The sequence below is a fragment of the Nicotiana sylvestris genome, chromosome 2, assembly GCF_000393655.2.
Source record: "Nicotiana sylvestris chromosome 2, ASM39365v2, whole genome shotgun sequence".
In the NCBI taxonomy this organism is placed as follows: Eukaryota; Viridiplantae; Streptophyta; class Magnoliopsida; order Solanales; family Solanaceae; genus Nicotiana; species Nicotiana sylvestris.
In genome coordinates this window covers 27,465,153-27,488,835 of record NC_091058.1, presented here as the reverse complement: position 1 = coordinate 27,488,835, position 23,683 = coordinate 27,465,153, and the positions used below count along the sequence as shown (strand labels likewise).

The 23,683-nt window shown below is 35.1% G+C and overlaps 2 protein-coding genes across 2 annotated transcripts; both read left to right on the top strand.

Moving 5' to 3' along the window:
- Positions 1-220: 220 nt before the first annotated feature.
- On the top strand, positions 221-2,448 carry LOC104250191 (vacuolar protein 8). Its single transcript, XM_009806761.2, has one exon. It carries the CDS (start codon positions 546-548, stop codon positions 2,283-2,285), a length of 1,740 nt encoding a protein of 579 aa, XP_009805063.1. The 5' UTR covers positions 221-545; the 3' UTR covers positions 2,286-2,448.
- An 11,224-nt stretch (positions 2,449-13,672) lies between these two features.
- Positions 13,673-22,060, top strand: LOC138883912 (uncharacterized). The gene is made up of 10 exons (XM_070164630.1): positions 13,673-13,981; positions 14,431-14,441; positions 14,703-15,105; positions 15,514-15,891; positions 19,884-20,169; positions 20,262-20,394; positions 20,474-20,606; positions 21,324-21,564; positions 21,679-21,757; positions 21,832-22,060. Exons 1-10 carry the CDS (start codon positions 13,673-13,675, stop codon positions 22,058-22,060), a joined length of 2,202 nt encoding a protein of 733 aa, XP_070020731.1.
- The last annotated feature ends 1,623 nt before the right edge of the window (positions 22,061-23,683 follow it).

Genomic DNA, 23,683 nt, shown 5'->3' with positions numbered 1-23,683 from the left:
GTCTATTGTTTGAGACATTCAATAGAGCAAATAATTAACAAAGATTCTGCATAATTTCGAAATGATTGGTAAAAGATGAAATGAAACTTCTGATACACTACAAGATATAAAAAAATTGTTTCTAGTAATTCCATCATTATTTGTTTTCTTTTTAAATTGCTTTAATCTCTCTTGGTGTATAAAATTTGAACCTAACTTCCAAGAGTCCAAAGCAGTTTCCCTAATAATTCTCCCATTCTTATTAAACTTGTTTCATCTCCTAACTAACTAGCCACCATTCTGCAACTGATATACCAAAAATACCCCTATATCTTCGCACAAATCAATCCATCTGTCACACCGTTGCCAAGGCTATTTTTGTCATTCAGTCCGTTCACAATTTCTGTACATCAACTGAAGATAAGCATGAACAATATAGGCAGAGCTATTCTTTCTCCTCAAGATAAAATTTATTGAATTGTCTTGATTTTCCTCCCAAAAAACTCTAACTAATTCGCCGGAATCTTTACATTTCTTCCGACCCCATCTCGCCGGAAAATGGGCCAATGAAATCCAACATGTTTACTGAAACGGAACATGCACAAAATCCAGTTGCATCAACCGCCGGAGAATCAAGAATCCGGCAAGAAATTGTGTTCATTTCTTCACTCATATCTCTTTCTTATTCAATCAAAGTGTTTCCCGTGAAATGGCAATCTATTCGCAATAAGCTTGAAGAACTTCTCTCTAGTCTCTCTGTCATTGAAAATTGTGATTCAACTGAAAATTATCCTCCACTTTGCAGCTCTCTTCAGGCCATTAATGCAACCCTCAAAAACTGCAATGAACTTTCAAAGCATTGTATGGAATTTTCTTATAGTGGGAAACTCCTCATGCAAAGTGATCTTGATATAATTTCCTCAAAGTTGGACAATCATGTAAGGAACATTTCTGAGATTTACTCTCTCGGTTTGCTAACTCAGAGCTATGCTATTATTGTTTCAAGGCCGAGCATTGGAGCTTCTCGCGATGATATTAAGTTCTATATCAGGGATTTGTTGTCAAGGCTCAAGATTGGTTCTTCAGAAATGAAGAAGCAAGCTTTGATTGCCTTGAATGAAGTCATTCAAGAAGATGATAGGTATGTTAAAGTTGCAATTGAAGTTGATAGTTTTGTTTCTCGGTTGGTGAATTTTCTTGATTTTCAAGAAGATAATCTTCAAGAAGAGGCAGCTAAGGCCTTATCTGTAATAGCAGGGTATCAATCCTATAGAAGTTGTTTAATTTCTACAGGAATAATTGCACCACTAATTAGAGTTTTAGAGTGTGGGAATGGTTTGAGTAAAGAATTTGCAGCAAGATGTTTGCAGAAGCTAACAGAGAATTCAGATAATGTATGGTCAGTTTCAGCTCATGGTGGAGTTACTGTTTTGTTGAAGTTATGTACTGAGGTTGATTCTGTTGGTGAATTAGTTGGTTTGGTTTGTGGGGTGTTGAAAAATCTTGTTGGGGTTGAAGAAATCAAGAGGTTTATGATTGAGGAAGGTGCAATTTCAGTATTTGTTAAGCTTGCAAGGTCTAAAGATGAGGTTACACAAATTAGTTCAATTGATTTTTTACAAAGTATGGCTTCTGGGGATGAATCAACTAGACAAATGATCATGAAAGAAGGTGGAATACGAGCTCTAGCTCGTGTTTTGGATCCGAAATCATCGTTCTCGTCTAAAGCAAGGGAAATGGCCTTGAGGGGAATTGTGAATTTATGTTTCTCATCAGTAAATTCAGTGAACATTCTGTTGAATAATGGATTTATGGATCACATTCTGTATTTTCTTAGACATGGGGATGGTTCACTTCAAGAATTGGCATTAAAGGCAGCATTTTGGCTATGTGGAACATCAGAAGAGGCCAAGAAAGCAATGGGGGATGCTGGATTTATGCCTGAGCTTGTGAATTTTCTTGATTCCAAGTCATTTGAGGTTAGAGAAATGGCAGCTGAAACACTATCAAGTATGGTTATTGTGCCAAGAAACCAAAAGAGATTTGTACAAAGTGATCAAAATATTGGTTTGCTGCTACAAATGCTTGACCCTGAGCAGGCAAATTTTGGTAACAAGAAGCTATTGCTTTCTATACTCATGTCATTAACAAGTTGCAATAGTGCAAGAAAGAAAATTGCAAATTCTGGGTATCTGAAAAACATTGAGAAGCTAGCAGAAGCTGAAGTTTCAGATGCAAAAAAGCTTGTCAGGAAATTATCCTCCAATAGATTCAGAAACATTCTCAGTGGAATCTGGCATTCATGATCAAATGTAATTCAATTTTGTCTTTATGTTTTAATGTTTGCTTAACTCCCTCAATCCCCAACCATCACCCAAAAAAAAAGAAGGGCAAACAACAAGGAGATCTTAATCATCTTATGTTATGTAAATCAAGATAAATGTACTTTATTGTGGAGCTTTTAGAATATCCCTTTGTAGCTTCTAGTCATATAAAAAGTCTCAATTAAAAAAAAGATTACTGAATATAGGAATCTTATTTTGATCTTTTATTGTATTAAGTAATCGTAAGGGAGCCTTAGCGTAACTAGTAAAATTGTTGTTCTATGACCAGGAGGTCACGGGTTCGAGCCGTGAAAACAGGCTCTTGCAGAAATGTTGGGTAAGACTGCGTACGATAGACCTTTATAGTCCGATCCTTCTTCCAACCCTGCCCGTAACTGGAGTTTAGTACACCGGATGCCCTTTATTGTATTAAGTATCATTTTCATTTGTGATATTAATGTTTATTGAGGAAGCACAAGTGCACATGGGGAAGACATGAAATAGAGGGGATGGGGGCACGTGCAGTAGCTATCAATGTTTTTGTCTAGTCTTCCAAGGAGCCCAGAGAAGAGAGTGATGGATGCTTATGCCCTCTCTGTATTTTCTTGTCCTTTCTTTATACATTGGTTTTATCTTAACGTGTGATATTTATGAATTTGACATAGCCAACACACTTACATAAGTTCATCTGTCTTATATGTACAAGTTTTTCCTTTTCTTTTAGACACTTTATCCAATGATTTTAAGTGCAGCTTAACAAACTAGTATGAACTTTTTTAGAAGAAGCCTCTTGCTTTTATTGTGGATGTAACAATATGTGTAGGTATTTGTGTAGAAGTAAAGCCTCATAAAGGAGCTTAGTACTAATGTGACTTTTATAACACCAATAATTTAAATGTACCTGTTTATTTACACCGTGGGTGTAATTGGAAGGCAACTTACTGGGTTCTGAATAAATTATTTACATATTAATTCAATTTTACAGTATAAATATAAAATTTGAACCAAAGTTATTGGGTTCTACCGAACCCGTACGTGGGCTTGTGGCTCCGCCCCTGTATCCACATGATGTTCTAGGTTGTCAACTCATACTTAAGTTCCAGTCTTTAGTGATCTAATTGTGTAAGTACTTTATACCGTCAAGTGATAAATTTAAACTTGTCTTAACATTTAACTTTTACATCTTCAGTGTGTTAGTGTGAAGATCTTTATGCTGTAAGTGCTTTAATCGATGCTAAGAGCGCTATGTTTTAGAGAAGATTTAGCCAATATTTACCAAGAACCATGATATGGTATATACTCATTTACCATGTACCTTTTTCCTCTAACACCCCACCCCCACCCCACCCCCCCACCACCACCACCACAAAACCCAAAAAAAAAAAAAAAGAACCAAAGGTAGGTTATGGGCTTGTTGCAAGGGGAGGTGGTAGGTTTGTACTTGGAAACGTTATGATTTCTGAAGAAGTAAAATTGGACCACAAAGGGGCAGGCTGAAAGCTGATACAGGGCAGGCTTTGTAAGTTGGGCTTTAATGTCATCAACATTACAAAAATTCAAACAATCCAAATAGAGACCAGTGGGACCATTGGGGCCCATTGGTCCATAATGAGTACTGAGAATTCAGAAGTCAAATGGTAAAAAAAGTAGCCAATACGTGAGCAATACAGAGAAATGAAAAGAAAGCAAAAAAAAAAGTACTCCCTTTCCATTTATCTACAATTGACTTTCAACATTAAATGTTTTTCTCTTGTTTTTTTCCAGCTTTATGTTCAAGAAACAAGAGAAAAGTGCCGAGAGAAAATACTACTAGCCCAAAATCAAGGCCTTTCTTAGTAAAAATCTCTCTTCAACCCAGTATAGCCCAATAGGCAAGCCTTCAATAAGTATAATACAGCATGTATCAAAATTTTAAAGGAAAATAAAATTATATTTCACATTTTTAAGTAAATAACAATTTTAGGTCAAATTAGGTAGCGATCAATATTTGAAATTAGGAGTAAAACATGATGTTATGTACATAATAATCTCGAAAATCAAATCCTCTTTTAAGCGATTATCAAAATGGAAAATTTTGTTCATATACCATATAGGAAAATATATTACCAAATATGTTCATAGTTTGCATATTACCCTTCATGCTAATAGTATTCCTACAAAATATAGATAATGCATTAAATAAGGAATCATTGTAGCTGTAGGATTCCTTATTTAGGCGCGCTAAAATTGGGAAATTAAATATTCTTCAAGATCTTTCACAACGCAGATCACGCACATTCATAATTATCGTCGGCTTCACTCTGATCTTTCACAACGCAGATCAAGATTTTCCATACTCTGTTTTTGCGATACACTCTGCTTCCAGAATTCTCTCTCTATCTCTCAATCCCAAATTTCAGTAATACAAAGCAAAAGCAAAGAGAGCAGCAATTCCACCATTGACAGCCATTAAAAAACTTGAAAGCTTTGAATTCAAATTTGGGTTTTCAAAAATCATTATTTGTTTGGATTGGGTGTTGTTGAAAATAATTGGGAATAAGGTTTGGAGTTTATCTCTCAATTTTGAGGGGTTTTGGTGAAGATTAGACTTGGTTTTGACTGAATTTCAGATTGAAACTCGAAGAAGAAGAAGAAGAAGAAGAAGAAGAAGAAGAAGAAGAAGAAGAAGAAGAAGAAGAAGAAGAAGAAGAAGAAGAAGAAGAAGAAGAACAACAACAACAACAACAATATCTAATCCAAACAAACAATGTCTTTTGAAAACCCAAATTCGAATTCAAAGCCTTGGCTATGAAAGAAATAATGGGATTTTGATACAGAAATCGTGGGTGTGAGAGGAAAACGTGGGTGAAGGTATGGGAATTGGAGAGAGAAACGTGAGGGGAGTGGTATTATAAGGAATATACGGTACCATTAAATTAAGAGTGTAATTAATAGCCTTAAAAATCACTAATGACATATAATTGGTAATTAGGTATATTAAATGTAATTATATCAAACCTTAAACATTGATGGTAATATAGTTTCCTATATAGCATAGGAATGTAAAAATTCCTTACCAAAATGGAGGATAATGTTTAACCCGGGCGGCCCAACGAACTTTGTGGCCTAAATCCAAATGTTAAAAGAGGCCTTAATTTTTAAATCTATTTTTCTAGCTTATTTTTAGATGGAAAATTATTAATAATTTTTTTATAATCAATTTCTCCTAATAAGTCTCTCTCAGTTGACAATATAGCTAATCCATTTAACCTCTTTTGAGACATTGTTGATCTTAGGTAGGATTTTATCAATTTTAATTTTTGAAAACTTCTTTCCACTGAAGCAACGGTAACATGAGTTATTAACATTATTCCATAAGTAATATAGGCATTTGAAAAAGAATCAAATCTTTTTATTTGATTGACTGTATCAATTAAACTGCTATCTTCTAATTGTACTATTTTTCTTAATAGTTTTACTTCAAAAAATTAATCCAAACCATCAATATCGATGCTTATTATGCTTTAAAGAACATTCAAGATTAAATGCAATATTTTTTCAAATTTTCATCATCTAGTGATCTTAGTTTTTACCGATAAATAGAAAACCAAAAATATTTTCATATGCTTCGAATTGTTCAAATATATTTTGAAGTGAAAAAATAAGTAATCAATGGTTAACGTAGGAGACATCTCTATTTTTTCCTGGGAAAATAAGATTTTGATATACATAAAAAAATTAAGATTGTGATATACATATTATTGTTGTGATATACATTTATTCGCTACTTGAAGCCAATAAATGAAAAATGGGTTAATTCTAGCCAATTAGCAGACTGAGTTGATATACAATGCCAAACTCCCAATGTTTTTCTCTTGTTCTTTTCCAGCTTTATGTTTCAGGACAAAGAAATAAATTTCAGTACTGAGAGAAAATACTACTTGCGCAAAATCAAGGTCTTTCTTAGTATGAACCCAGCTTAGCCCAACAACTTTTTTCTCTTCAACCCAGTATAGCGCAATAGGTAAGCCTTCAATAAATATAAAACAACATGCATCAAAATATTAAAGGAAAAAAAAAATTATATTTCGCATATTTAAGTAAATAAATTTTTAGGTCAAATTAGATAGGAAGATAGCGATCGATATTGGAAATTAGGAGTAAACCATGATGTTATGTGCATAATAATCTCGATTAAATCCTCTTTAGCAAACGATAATGTAACGACCCGACCGGTCGTTTTGAGCTTTTGCATTTCGCTCACCAGTTCTCGGGCATGACTTGCCCCGTGTAATGTAATATGACTTATGTAAATCGTTGGTTTTGGTTTTCAGGATAATCGGAATAAACTTGGAAGAACAGTTCCCAATTTGAAGCTTGAGATTTGAAAGGGTTTACTAATATTTGACTTATTTGTATATGATTTCGGATTGAAATTTTTATGATTTGGTTAACTCCGTTAGGTGATTTGGCAGTTGGGAGCGTGATTGTAATGCATTTTGGAAGTCCGTGGAAGGTTTAGGCTTGAATTGGCGAAATTGAGATTTCGGCGTTTTTCGGTTGATAGGTGAGATTTTGATATAGATGTGGGAATGGAATTCCAAGAGTTGCAGTAGCTTTATTATGTCATTTGGGATGTGTGTGTAAAATTTCAGGTCATTCGGACGTGGTTTGGTTGGGTTTTTGATCTAAAGCGTAATCTAGATGATTTTGGAATTCTTAGGCTTGAATCCGATGCAAATTTGGCATTTTGATGTTGTTTGGTATGTTCCGAAGGTTGAAACAAGTTTGAATGATTTTATGGGATATGTTGGCATGTTTTTTTGAGGCCCCGAGGGTCTCGGGGTGATTTCGGATGGTTAGCGGAGAAATTTGAAATTGTGTTGCAGCAGCTGATATTGCTGCTTTTGGTATTTTCGCACTTGCGGTTTGAGGACCGTAGGTGCGGCGCCGGATATGCGTTGGAATGGCCGCAGAAGCAGAGGAGGAGGAATTTAGCAGGGACCGCAGAAGCGGTCAGGATAGCCGCATCTGCGGAGTCGCAAATGCGGAGTTTGTATCGCAGATGCGGATTATGGTCCCTTAGGTGATTTCCGCAGATGCAGAGGGTAGACCGCAAATGCGGTACCGCAGATGCGGAGGGTAGACCGAAAATGCGGTACCGCAGATGCGATTAAAATGCCACAGATGCAGAAAGACCTAGGCAGAACATATAAGTCATTTTATATCGAGAGTTTGAGTTATTCCACCATTTTTGACTTCGGCTTGAGAGCTTTTGGACGATTTGGAAGAGGGATTTCAAGGGAACCTTGTTAAGGTAAGGATTTTGGACCTAAAACACATTTCTATGGTAGTATTTCATTGAATAAGGCTGAAATTAAATGAATTAAAGGGCTAAAAATGGAGGATTAGGGCTTGAGTTAAGAGGCCTTAAATTTGGATTTGAGGGATCATTTGAACTCCGATTTTGGTATTCTTGATATGCATAGACCCGTGGGAAGATGAGGAATCTATTGATATAAAAAAATTTGAGTTTCGAGAAGTGGGTCCGGGCTCGAGTTTTGGTAATTTTGGGATTTGTGCCCTTTGTTGATTGTTTTCGCTTGGACTTTGTTCCCTAAGCATATTTTGACGTACTCGTTCTGATTTTGGATAGATTTGATGCACGTGGAGGCCGATTCGAGGGGTAAAGGCGTCGCGAGCTAGAGATTTAGCCGGTTCGAGGTGAGTAATGATTGTAAAATGATGCTCTGAGGGTTTAAAACCCCGGATTGCACATCGTAGTGCTATATTAAGGTGAGGCACACGCTTGACAACGAGCGTGGGGTCGTGTACTATTGGGAATTGTGACTTGGTCCATCCTGATTGATGATTTTACCACATATTTGACTGAAAACTAATTGCTATCATCATTATTTGGGCTGAATGCCATATTTGGGCCTAGTGCCAACTATTTGAACCCTTTGGGGATTGTTGTTGATATTTCCTCACTGTTTTGATTTTATACTTGAACTCAGTCATGCTATTTTCCACTGTTTTCAAAAATAAGCCAAGTTTATTTTGATTTAACACTTGAAATGATATTTCAAACAACATTTTGGGATGAGCATCATGTGTTACTGTTATCCGAGTGGCTTATGTGATTTTTGACTGAGTAAGGCCGAGGAATTGTATTGTGAGGATACTTTTGGATCGGGCTGCATGACGCAATAGTGAGATACTGATTTGATTATGAGGCCGAGGGTCTGAGATATGTACGCCACGAGGTGGTTTGTTGATTGATATGAGGTCGAGGGCCTAAATTTGATGCCACGAGATGGCTTGATATTGCGCTTGGCCGTAAGAGGCCCCTCCAGAGTCTGTACACCTCCAGTGAGCGCGGGTACCCATTGTGATGTGAGGTTGATCCCGAGGGGCTGGTATTGTTCTGAGACATTGCCTGAGGGGCGGATTTGATGACATTATGCCCGATGGGCGAACCTTATGTGCTTATCTTTTCTTATTTGCCTGCCATTTACCTGTTTAAATTGTGTATTTGTGCCCGAGGGGCGGATTTCTGTGCTTATCTGCACTAATTGTTTTGCATTCATTTGCATAACTGTTGAAAAAGTCATTTTCAAAGAAGTTTCAAACTGAGCTAAGTTGTTTTAAGATATTTTACAGCTTCACTACTTTCTTACTGGATTTGAACTGCTTCTATACAACATCCTGATATGCTTTATGTGATTTCTTACCATTCAGGCTTTAGTTATGATTATTATTCACTGAGTTGGAGTACTCACTTTACTCCCTACACCTTGTGTGCAGATTCAGGTATTTCTGAATCCGGTAGCGGGTATTGGCTGGTCGGATACAGAATCATCAGAGTTTAGCAGGGTAGTTGCCGACGTTCGCAACACCGCTTTTCTCTCTCTTCATTTCATTAGTCTGTATTTGTACACTTTAGACTTTTAGTTGTATTTATACCCTAGTAGATGCTCGTGATTTGTGACACCCCGGTTAGTGCTGTGTTGGGTTGTATTTCCACTACTTATTATCATTAAATCATGTTTAGATTGCTTTTATATTGTTAAACTATTTTAAAAAGTGAATTGGGTTTAATTGGCTGGACTTGTCTTCGCGAGAGGCGCCATCACGACCGGGTTCGGGGTTAGGGTCGTGACAGATAAACGAATACCAAAATGGAAGATAATGTGTAACCCTGTCAATACTTGCTTTTTGCATAATATATTATATTGAATTTGACCTTAAACTATGTTGGAAATTTAGAAAAGAATGCTCCCACCCTTTCAATGCCTTCTTTTTCGCATCTAAAAACTTGCCACTATGACTATCTTACTCCAGAAGTGATGAAAAATAACTATAGGAAAAAATTAGAACATTATGCTTTGTGGAAGAATCATATCACCTATCAATGAAAATAAGGAAATCTGCTGGTTTTTGCTCTAACTGTTTGCTTATATTTCTTTGATGGTTGAAATTCCTAGCTTGATCAATGATGATTAATCCATGATTGTATTTAGGGTAGTGTAAATACCTAATTTTTGCCTTGTTTATATATATATATATGTGTGTGTGTTTTGTTCTTATTTGTATATGTATAGGTTTTAAGAGTTGTTTAATGATTTAATAAATTGGATAGAGATTGTGCTAATTAAATTTTAAAGAAATTAAGACAAAAATTAGCCCAAATCAATGGCCCAATTCTATTTGACCTGGTCTGGTAAAGCCCACCTGAGTGGTAAGCTAAACGACGAAGTTTTATGGTGAAACTACGCTGTTTCGTTTAATGACTTGGAGATTCAATTTCAGCCTTTAATCAACCCTTGATCTAAAGGTCCATATTTGATCTCTCAAGGGGTATATAACCCCTTAAAGAATCAAAAAATTGCCTCATTTTCCCTTATTTCTCTTCCCCTATTCCCCTTTCTTCTTCCTCTCTATCTTTTCTTTCTCCTCCTAGCAGCTCCGCCCGTCACCACCCAGCGCCGCCTGCCGGGATTCGCCACCGACAGCGGCCAACATACAATCCACCCCAAAATCTCACCATATCTTCCTCTCACTACCCTCACTCCTAATCCGAGCCCCAAATCATCAAAAACCCCTCTAAATTCCGTGAAATCGAAACCCTAGATAGCCGCCACTTACTTCTCTCTTCGATTTTCCGACAAACCAGCCACTACACACCCACAAAACCTATATAAACGCATATATCTCAAAGAGATCTACACTTTCCCTACATCCCCACCCCAAAATAACACACTACCACCGGCCAGCAGCCCCCACTGCTGTTAATCACCACCAAACGCATCAACCTCTGTTTCTTTTTCTATTATCGACTTAAAGGCGCACGTTTCCTTCTAGCACGATGCCAAACTTGTTTGTTTTGGCGCCTGCTAAGAGGAAACGTGCGCTTCAAGGTCGGGCAGCCACCATCTATTGCCCCCAGCATCTGTCTCGTTGCTCGATTTGGCATTGAATCCCTCTGTATGGTAAAACATCAATTTCCTTTCCCTATATTTTTCTTTTCTGATTTTTTGCTTTTGTTTTAGTATTAGTTCTAAGGCTTAATTTCCATTAATGTTTATTTTATTTATGTGCAATGAGTATTAATTTTTAATTACATTTTACTTTATAAATGTGAATTTCAGTTATTCGACCAAGCCGATTGAGTAGTTCATTATTGTCTATTAGTTCTGATTTTTGGTTCTTCGACCTAGACGTTCAACTATTTTGTGTAAATTTGCTAAGTTTGAAGTTTCAGTTCTTCTACCTAGCCGGTCGAATATTTTTTATTTGTCCGTTAGTTCTGATTTTTGGTTCTTCGACCTAGCCGGTCGACTATTTTGTGTGGATTTGTTAAGTTTGAACTTTCAGTTCTTCGGCCTAGCTGGTCGACTATTTTTTGTTTGTCCGTTAGTTCTGATTTTTGGTTCTTCGACCTAGTCGGTCGACTATTTTGTATAGAGTTGTTAAGTCTGAATTTTCAGTTCTTCGACCTAGTCGGTCGAATAGTTAAGTCTTTATGTTATTTTCATGAAAAACCTAAAGATTAGTTCAATTGCTTATATAGTTAGTCGTATATTTAATTGTTATTAATCGTGATAGTTTAGCGATGTTCGTTTAATTTCTGTTTCAAGCATTAACTTGTGAAATTCAGATGTTGTTCCATGTTATATTGCACAAATCGAATTCATTCTAATCTAATTTGTCTGTATACTTAGTTCGATTGCATTTTGAGTCTTGTTTCTACTTTGCTAGTTCATATTTGGTTAGAGTTTGAGTGTATAAGCTGAATTTCAGTCATGTATAGATAAGAGTTGAATACTTGAGTTTAAAGTACGTGTTTATTGGGTATTTTACTGTTTAAACATGCTGGAAATGCAACTGCTCTATTTTGTGTCAGAATTTGGTGAAATGATGACTGTTTTGGCACACAAAAGTTAGTCTTTTTGGACAGATTTTTGGTGAATCAAAATCTGTCCAAAAAGACTTATTTTTCCTACTTAAAGAGGTCATTCTTTCACACTAAGCACACACAATCTATCTTATATTTGAGAGATCATCTTTTACACTAAAAAAAGCACAAAACTTGAAAAGAATCTGCAGCTGAACACATTGTAGTAGGCTGAAACTAAGAGCAACACCTTCTAAAAAATAAAAGCGGTGAAGTTAGTTTCTGGGCTTTTCTTTCTTTGAAAGTTTTTCTGCAGTTTCTGGGTTAATTTCTGGTTGATATTGGGTTAAAATTGCTGCTGGTTGGGCTGTTGATTGGTTTCCATTTTCTTGTTGAAATTGCTGCCTACTTTGTCTTGAGGCTCTGCACCGTTTTAGTTTCGGCTTCTAGGTACTTTTCTGGTCTTTTTTCCTTTAGTGTAAATCTCTATTTGACTGAATGAAACATGAATATGTTGACGCGTTTTACTGCCCCATCTTGTTCGTTTAATTTCTCTTTCGTTATGTGTGAATGAAACAATGTTTGTATAAAGGCTGGCCATGTGAACTAAACAAAAAAAAAATGATGTTAGTTCAGTTTCGTATGTATGTTTAGCTATAAGTTGTAATGAAGTGAGATTTGTTTATTTTTATCTTTGTTAGAATTTGTATTGGAGTTAAGATTTCGACATTAGAAATTTTGGGAGGAGTTTTCTGTTGAAGATACTTACTTTCCAGAAATACATATATACATATATATACATATATGTACACATATGTACATATATATACATATATATATATATATATATATATAGATATATACATACATATATATATACATACATATATATATATATACATATGTATGTATATATATATATATATATATATATATATATATATATATGTATGTATATATATATATATATATATATATATATATATATATATATATATATATATATATGTATGTATATATATATGTATGTATGTATGTGTGTGTGTGTGTATAAGAGTTTAGTTTTCTTTCTCTTTGGTTTCATTTTCTTGTTGAGTCCTCCCAAAACCAAATCTGAAAATTGCATAGGTGAGTATATAATCTGTTTTGCCCGAATTCATCTATTTTCTTGGATTTCGTTATTGACATCAAAGTATTCATCCCCATTGATATCTTCAATTAGCATATTAAGAAAGATGGTGATTTAAATCTTGAAACATAAGTTGTTGAGTTAATATAACTTTGAATGTTGTGATAGCATGCGTATTGGTTGAATACTCCAGTTGTTGAGTAAAGACTAAAGAGTGATCTTTCGTGGATTACACAAGTAATGTGGGCCGTGGGGCAGGGCTAGACGTTTCAGTAGGCAAAGAATTCAGGCCAAAAGCTCAATTCTTTAGGCCCAATGCCAACTAAGCTAGTTGGCCCATTTCTTTCTTCTAAAGAAATAAATAAAGGAATTTTTACCTCATATAGCAAAGCTTAATACCCTATTTATTTAAAATAAATACCATTTAAATAAATTATATTCTATAGATACCTTTTATAATTTATATCAAAATTTCCAATCTTGGTTATCTCATACACTTAAGCTACTAAACACGCTATGTACCCTATTTCTCTCTCTATTATCAAATTTTTCTCTCTCATAGTTACCGTTTTTCATACAACTTCTCAATACACGTCCATCCTCTCTCTATTTTGATACAATCTATTTTCTTTCTAATTCCCATTAAACACGCTCAAAACCAGAGAATCCTCCTCACCCACACCGCTGCTTCCTCCTTCCCCAATCACTCAAATAAATTCTAATCTCTTCTAGATTTTACTCATTTGTTTCTATAATTAGTGTGGTAAGTATTTAATTTTTTTGATTTTCGCTATTTTTGTTTATTCTCAATATCTCTACTCACCAATTTTTCTCTAATCAACAGTATCCAAGCGTATTCTCACAATGTCTGAGAATACATGCCGTAAGTTGATTACTAGAGGTATACCCACTAAAATTCTCAATTTCGATGGGCCCTCTTTCTCCTTGCAAATCACTCAAGGAGAATTGGATACAGGTTTAGCCATAAATATGGCATTGGAGAAGAGAACAAAAACTCGACATGACAATTTCAAAGAAACCCAAGTCGAGAAATCATTGAAGGAAACAAGACTTCCCATTGCTGAAAAAGGGAAAAAACATATTTCTGAAGCTTCATCTGTCAAAGGGAAGGAGGTTGAAAAAAGTAAAAACTCGGATACACTGGAAGTAAAGGTAATTTTTGATGTATTCATCTGTATTTATATGTATAAACATGTTGAATTATCTGTTCAAAAAGGATATTCAATATATTTTTGTACTTATAGAAATCAATGATATATATATATATACATATATATATATATATATATATATATATATATATATATATATATATATATATATATATATATATATATATGTATGTATTCTGATGTATTCTTATAGTTGTATTTATAAGGATTTTCAAAGTTCCCATCACTGTTTTATTCTAATTGCAATGACTTTATTTATTTTATGCTTATGTATTATATTAGTACATATATTTATATCAATGATATCTTACTCCATTTTATTTTTACGGTATGTATTTAGTTGTATTCATATATATTCATGTCAGTTATACTATGAAATATGTTTTGTATTCAGTTGTATTTATATGTATTTATTCTTGTTAAATGCAGGGAATTACGTTGTTTGTAAAAAAATAGCCTATATTTGCACCGCATATTAGTGTATATACTAACACTGACATAGTCTCCGAGCTAAAAGAAAATCTTACTCCAGAGCAGTACAAACAAATGGGTAATACTTGTTTTGGAAATTTCCTTCAAATTAAGCGTTGTGAAGTCCAACATCAACTTTTCAGATGCTTCATGGCTCTCCAGTTAGAAGGAACTCCTAGCAATGTATTTGCAATACACGTCAATAGTACTTCTTTATCTTTCTGAAAAAGGGAGTTTGCGCTTGTCACTGGCCTCAAATGTGTTGGTAACGATGCTGATTTTGAGTTCAATGAAAAGGTTCCTAACCGGCTTATTGAGACTTACTTTGGAGGTGCCAATCTTTTCAAGAAGAAAGATTTGATGGAATGCTTTGATGACAAGAATTGGGGTCACGATAACGATGTGGATGCCTTGAAGATAACTGTGTTGTATTTCATACACACCTTCATTTTTTCATCCGAGAAGAACAGCACAACCATCCCAAGGCTAAATTTTGACTTGGTAGAGAGTGGGCGCTATTCTGAATATCCATGGGGTTTAAAAGCATTTGAAAGCCTGACAAAATCTATTAGCAAGAAGATGGATGCTCAGAAGAAGTACTACAGGATAGCTGGGATGCCCCTAGCTATGCAAGTGTGGTTTTATGAGTGTTGTTCAAAGTTGATCCCAAAATTGCACTCCGAGTTGATAACGTAGTCCCTAGAATACTCAATTGGAGAACCACCAGAAATCAGCCAAACTTTGTTTATCTGATAAACGACATGTTCAATGACAAGGCAAACATGGTAATTTACAATTTGTATCGTGGCTAGTTTACATTTTACTAATCATTAATGCTACATACATTTGCATACAGTTATTACTGCATATAGCTGCATACAGTTGAATACAGTTGTTGCTGCCTTCATTATTACTGCTGCATACAGTTGCATATAACTTATTAATCATTACTGCTTCCTTCATTTGAATACAAATTACAGTTTGATTCCAGATTTGCATACATCTATTGTAGTAAGACTTTAATTGTACTTCGTTTTTTAGATTATTTACAAGGACATCTATCCAACCGATATAGAGCTTGCTGTTATTCAGATTCCTCCAGTAGGCGTTGCTGTTGAGAATAGTCCTACTCCTACTCATTCAAACAAGTCGGCAGAGGATTCGGATGACTTTTCTCCTACACCTGATCTTCCGTGTAAGAAGAAATATGTTGTAAGTGTTGGTCCATCCTCATCACCACCCCATAAAAAGCGCAAGGAACAGATTATTCATCCCTCAAATACAGAGAATCAATCCAAGATTCCTTATGTTGGTGTATCGGAAATTGCACAAAATGTTTTGCATCACAATCAGCTGGAAGATTCCAAAAATGATGAAGTATCTTCTTTGAGGAAAAACCTAAATACATTCAAAGAAAACGTGAGTTTTTTATCCACACATTACACATTACAGTTTAGTGTTTTAACATTTGTATATTTTTGGCGCACTTTTCTAATTATTTTTTTGTCTTGCTAAGGTTATTGGCGAGTTCAAGTCTCTGAGATCATTGATCAATGATAACTTTAAGATGCTTTTTGACCATGTCACGACCCCGGTTCACCCTCCGTGAACCATTATGACGGCACCTAGTATCTACGACTAGGTAAGCCTAATTTGTGGAAGAAAGTCTAAAACTTGCGGAAGTAAACAATTTAAAATAGAAATAAAGCAGTAATAGTATTTAAATGTCCCGCTCGGCATACACCATGTTTAACTCTCAATATCAAACATAAATCCAAAACCCGGAAACCCATGAATCACAAGCTAAGAGAAAAAAAAAAGAAATACTACATAGCTCTAACTCCGGAATTTCTAATAAAGGACAGAAAAGTACAGAAGGGCTAAATACTAAAGGCATGAATAGAAAGGGACTCCTTGGTCTGCAGATGCGGCAGATATACCTCGGAGTCTCAAAGCAGTCGCATTCCTCAATGATTGTAGACCTGATCAGCAGTACCTGGATCTGCACATGAAAAACATGCGCAGAAGGGGCATGAGTACACCACAGCGGTATTCAGTAAGTTCCAAGCCTAACCTCAGTTGGGTAGTGACGAGGAAGGTCAGGGCCCTACTGAGGTGAAATACAATATGAGGGTTAACAGTATGGAATAAAACAGTATAAATAAGTGCAACAACAAGAAATAACATAGAATTGACATAACAACAACAACTAGATCAAAGACAAAACAAGCCACGGAAAGAAATACAGCTCAACACAGAGATAACAACTAAGGCGCCTTCCAGGATACTGTCCTGTAGTCCTAATTACAATTGTCCAGTGGATCTCCCGGGATACCGTCTCGTAGTCCATCATATATATATCCGAAGGATCTCCCAGGATCCCGTCCCGTAGTCCAACTATCAATGCTTGGGGATCTATCGGAATCCCGATCCGTAGTCCCAACTGTAATTACCCAGTACTGGGGGAATCTACCGGGTGCATTCCCATAGTTCCATATAACGGTGCAGGGGGATCTACCGAGAATCTAACCCGTAGTCCCAAAGTAAATGTGCAGGGGGATCTACCGGGAATCTAACCCGTAGTCCCAACGTAAACAGACAAGGGGGGAGCTACCGGAATCTCACATCCGTAGTCCCAAAATAAATACACAGCAATAGCAGGAAGATATCCAGAAATGGCAAAATTTCATATTAAGGCACCAAGTGATTCTAGCCTAGCATGTTGCATAGAATTCAAGTAAGTCAGGTTGAATCAAATAAAGCAAATTAAGTCACTTAGACATGCTTTCCTAAGCTAACACAGGCTTAATAGTGCAAGAAATAGAAACAGGAAAGGAAACATACTAGTAATTACTTAAGAAAATCAGATTTCCAACAATTAGCACAAGTACGCACTCGTCACCTTACGTACAAGGCATTTCAGTTACCAAATATATCAATCCTAAGGGGAAGGTCCTCCACACAAAGTTAGACAAGCCACTTACCTTGAACCGGCTCAAAATCAACCCAACACCACATATTTGCCACAAGTACTCGACTCCAAATGGGCCAAATCTATTCAATTCGATTGCATAATGTAAATAACACTTCAAGTAACTGATTCTACAACTAAATTCTAAGCTAATACGCGAAATTATGTAAAATGACCAAAACGGACTCGGGCCCACGTCTCGAAATCGGGTAAAATTTATATTTTCAGAATCCTCATACCCTCACGAGTCTAACCATACCAAAATTATCCAATTCCGATACCATTTGGTCCTTTAAATCATCATTTTACATTTTTGAAATATTTCACAAGTTTTCTTCCCAAATTCCATCCCAAATCAAGAATTCAATGATGGATTCATGTACTCTAGTCAATCTGAGTTAGAATCACTTACCCCGATAAATTTTTTGAAAAACATTCGAAAAATCGCCAAAATCCGAGCTCTCTAGGTCAAAATATGAAATAAAACCCAAAATCTTATATTTATAGGGCACCGCCCGGATTTTTACCTCCGCGGACCGCACAAAAATGACCGCGGTCCACACAAAACCATTGCGGTCTGCACAAGAACGACTGCGGCCGCACAGTTTTTGACAGCAGTGACATACTTTGGTATTTTGGCCATAACTTTCGCTATACATGTCCAAAGTGTGATTTCTTTACCTTTCTAGAAACTAGACACGGAGGCTACAACTTTTGTTTTTGAATCATCCCAAAATTCCATGTAGATCAAAAGATATGAGCTTCCGAAGTAGGACCAGTAAAATTTTCCACACCGCGGACCGCACTGTATTTTGTGCGGCCACATAGCCCCCACCGCGGATGCACTGGACTTTGTGCGGACCGCACTGGTGGGTTTCGAGGCCTGCAACTCTTCTGGACCTGCAACAGCTATTATTTTCGGCCTAAAATATTTCGGAACCTACCCGGAACTCACTCGAGTCCCCGGGACATCAAACCAATTGTGCAACACATCCCATGACATCGTTCTAACTTGTTCAAAACTTCGGAACGCTCGCAACAACATCAAATCACCAATTTAACATAGGATTCAAGCCTAAGAACTCTAAGAACTCTTAACTTATGCTTTTGATCAAAAAGTCTATCAAATTTCGTCCGAACGACCTGAAATTTTGCAAACACGTCACATTCAACACTACAGAGCTACTCCAATTTTCGGAATTCCATTCCGACCCTTAGATCAAATGTCACTATCGGACCGGAAACTTCAAAAATTCGACTCTCGCCATTTAAAGCCTAAATTAGCTACGGACCTCCAAAACACAATCCGATCACGCCTTTAAACTCGAACTCATCCAACGGAGCTAACGAAACCATCGGATTTCCATTCCGAGGCCGTCTTCACACTGTTCTAACTACGGTCAACTTTCCAACACTTAAGCTCTCATTTAGGGACTAAGTATTCCAAAACTCCCCGAAACTCAAAACCGAACATCTCAGCAAATCACATTAGCAGAAATAAACTTGGGGAAAGCAGTTAATAGAGGATCAAAGAGTTAATTCTTAAGACGACCGTTCGAGTCGTCACAGACCATCTTAAAGACAATCAACAAAAAGAAAGCTTACACCAAAGAAAGGAAACCACAGGGAGACGTGATGATGGTATTGAATTGCCATATGATACTAACTTGCAAGATATTCCAAAAGGTCATAGACAGACTGATACAATTATCGGGGATAATGTTGAGGTTTAACATTTTTTAACATTTTTAGCATATGTTTATATCTCCTGTTTGCTCTTATTTGGATTAATCATATATAAAATAATTTTGTACATTGTGAAATACAAGTATATACAGAATAATTCAGTATTTTTAATTATCTTAATCCTATATGCATTTGTATTTTCCTGACTTTATTTCTACATAATTATTGTGCTCTTCTCATGTTGTATCTACATGTATTCATATATATTACAACATGATATTTGTATACATTTAAGCTGTATTTTACTGTATTCAGATGTATTTTAAATGACATCATTATTCTTAAATAACTACTGTATTTTACTGTATTCAGATGTATTTTAAAAGTTCTCAGTAATTGTAACCAACAGATGTATATCGGTACTATGTATCTAATTGACTCATTAGTCTTGAATAACAATATGTATTTAAATGTATTCAGATGTATTTTAATATTACTATGTAGTTGTAAATTAAATATGTATTTAACTGAATCTGTATGATGTATTTAATGGCCTCATTAATTTTGAATAACTGGTGTATTTAACTGTATTTAGCTGTATTTTAATGTATTCGGATGTATTATTCTTGAATTTGTGTGATGTATTTAACTGATTTTTCACTTATCATATTCAGTTTCTATATTGTATTTATATGTATTTAACTGTGTTCATACAGTTAGTTACTACACTAACAATGATGCATACCTCTAACAGAATATAGTGGTTAATGCTTTTTGTGTGGAGTCAAGAGTGGAGGGGAATACTACATCAGAGCTGCCGTGCAACATACCACCTACAGGCCAAGAGAGTGTATCTACAGATTTCTATGTATCTCAATTTGAGCTGGACGACAAGTTTCTTCCTACTCAAATTCCAGAAACTAGAATTGTGATACACAACAATGCAAAAAAAGGTGAATCAACCCCAGTACCATCTCATAGGAATCGACGACCAAGTAGATGGTATTCTTTGCCTTACGAGTCTAACTTCGACTCTACAGGTTAGTTTTTTATAAACTAATGATCTATTTCCCCATGGTTTTTATAATTAAAAGTCTCTATTCATGAATTTAATGAACAACAAGTACCTCAGTAAAGTTGACCCCCATTTTTGAAAAAAGACACCCCTTTGAGGATGATTCAATAACTGGGCCACATCCTACATTAATCATTCAGGAGTACGACAAATGGGTTCGTGATGGTCTTCTTGCTAGACATGAACAAAAGTGAGTTTTTCCCCTGTATGTCTATTACGTATTTATATTTTTAAAAATTGATATAATGTTTTTTATATCATACTTGTAGAAGTAATTTGGAAGAACATTACAAGAAGAATAAGTCAACACTTCAGATACCATTGGATTTTTGGGTTGATCAAGTCAATTCAAAAAATTGGTTTTACCTTCTATCGTTTGACGGTAAACTATGGGACGACAATGTAAATTTTACCCCTTCCAACTCCACTATAATTCATTTCTTTAGTATTGGTTTGTCTAATTGTATAATTCACAAATTGAGCTCACACAAATTTGTCTTACATTACTTTTATGTATTCAATTGTACTCAGATGTAACTTTTACATCTGTTGTATTTAGTTGTATTCAGATGTATTTTAACATTACTGTTGTAAATAACAAATGTATTTAACTGAATCTGTATGATGTATTTAATGACATTATTATTCTTAAATAACTGTTGTATTTTACCGTATTCAGATATATTTTTAAAAGTTCTAAGTAATTGAAACCAACAGATGTATATCAGTACTATGTATCTAATTGCCTCATTAGTCTTGAATAACAACATGCATTTAAATGTATTTAGATGTATTTTAAAATTATTTTATAATTTTAAATAACAGTTGTACTTAACTGAATCTGTATGATGTATTTAAAGGCCTCATTATTTTTGAATAACTGCTGTATTTAACTGTATTTAGTTGTATTTTAATGTAAGATGTATTATTCTTGAATCTGGAACTGAGTTTTCACTTATAATATTCAGTTTCTTTTTCTTAATTTGATTCATTGCACTAACACTATGTAATTGAATTTGTGTATACCAAATTGACGTCATATTCTACTATTTGAGAAAGAAGGGAAAGTACAACCAAACAAGCAACATCAAGTATACAACTGTTGATTGTATATTCAAGACAAGATCCGCAGAAATCTTTGACAGGTATGCTGATACAGATAGTAATGCAAATGTAGCCAAAGAAGAGGATGTGGTATGTGAGTACATAAGGGGCTATAGATTGCTAGCTAATGTACCTTGGCATACTGTTGACAATGTCTTGATACCAGTCAACTTGAAGGACAAACTACACTGGATATTGGTTGTTGTCTCATTCAAGGAGAGATGTATCAAAGTGTATGACTCGTACAGATCTGCAGGTCATGATGCCTATGTAGCTTCTGATAAATAAGCTAGCTAGGCTTGTACCTCTGTATCTATCAATCAGTGGCTTTTATAGAGACAATAAGGCATAGATTGGTCTACTTACTCAGCATATACTGATAAGTCACATACTGATCCCTTTGAAGTTGTTTTCATATCAAATCTTCCTCAACAAAAAGTTGGGAGCATGTATGTATTCAATCATCATTTTAAAACTCTAATTGTATGAATTATTTTTAATTATTTCAATCTACATTTTTTAGGGATGGTGGGGTGCATGTTGCGGCATACGCAGAGTTTCTGAGCACTCTTGGTAAGATTCCACAAACAACATTTAATTCTAATCTACTCCGTCAAAGATATGGTCCTCTCCTCTGGGACTATGCTATGCGGAAGATAGACGCTGATGCCATAAGTGTGAATGAAGCACCCTCCAAGATTACTAGGCAAATCACAGAGTCAGATTCAAAGTTACAGATAGTGTTAGAGTAGCTCTAGGTGAATGTAGTTTTGGAATGTTGTTATAGGTGAGTACTGTTTCTTAGAATATCTTTTTGACAGAAGATGATATTCAGTTAGAAAAAGCAATGTTTTAATGACTTTATCTACAGCGTTCATGTATGACAATTACAACTTTTCAATTTATGTTTTATTGTTTTGTTCATAAGTATTCATGCTTAATATATAGTTTCTACTCGTATGTATCTTACAAGATGTATTCATACGTGTTAAACAAGGTGTATAAATGTGTATTAATATCCAGTCACTTGGCTTATCAAAGTCATTGAAAGCCAGCAACTGTATGTTTCAGGTTTATTAAAGTCAACTGTAAATGTTGCTGTAAATGTACCTTGGGAACTGTAAATACTGCTAATACATTGAAATACATATGAATACAGCAACCGTATACTTCATGTTTTTACATATGTACTCAACTTGATATATTTATTTTACTTACTCAGGTTATATGTATTTATTGAATTTGTTAAATTATAACTGAGTATATAATTGTATTCCGATGTATATTTCAGAGACCAAGGCTAACACTACTAATAATGAATCATTATTCCAGTACAAATGAATACTGAAATCTCTGAATAATGAAGTTGTTATCTCGCAATTTCTGTACAAATGAATAATGTTATTTTAAATGGCATCATTATTCTTAAATAAATGTTGCATTTAACTATATTCAGATGTATTTTAATGTATTCAGATGTATTCTTCTTGAATCTGGAACTGAGTTTTCACTTATCATATTCAGTTTCTTTTTCTTAATTTGATACTTACAAATACTTACTCAGGTTATATGTATTTATTGAAATTGTTATATTATAGCCGAGTATATAGTTGTATTCTGATGTATTTTGATTAGTTATGTATATACAACACAGGTTGTATTCGAATGTATTCAACACAATACTACAACTAAATGTATCCAAAATCTATTGATGAAAGGCATTTCAAAATTTATTATTTCACAATGTCATCAGAAGTAATGACAAATCGTTGGAGCACTAATACATGTCAGAGTGTTAACTAAATCTGACGTGGTGCATTTCTACACGTTCGCTTATTATGTCCTCCGTGACCACATACGCTACATGGATGTTGATTTTTCGGTTGTAGCAATTCACTGAAAGGTTTATCGTGCTTCTTATTTGGCATTCCAGGAGGTCTTTTCCATTTGGGTGGTAATACAACTTCCTCTGCAACATGCGCTGGTATATTCCAGTCATTTCTGTCCGGTAGCGGGATCACAGACACATCATATGTCATTACAACAGAATTTGGTTTGTAATAGTTAGAGAAATAATCTTCTGGCATTAGAAACTTGCTCTTCAATACAGCCCAAGCATGTGGGCATGGTAATTCATCAACTTGGAACCTCCCACAAACGCATTTTCTCTCTAACATGCAGACAGTGTAATGCCTCCCTCCATCGTTAACCGTATGTAAGTATTCAATCGATGGTACCACCTACATTTAAACATAGACCTATAAGTTTTGAGAACATACAAATGAATTTCTTTATGTATAATGCTGAATTATTCAGTTAAACTGAAATTTTTGAATACAAAAGAATACATCATATATGTAGACCGACAAATTATA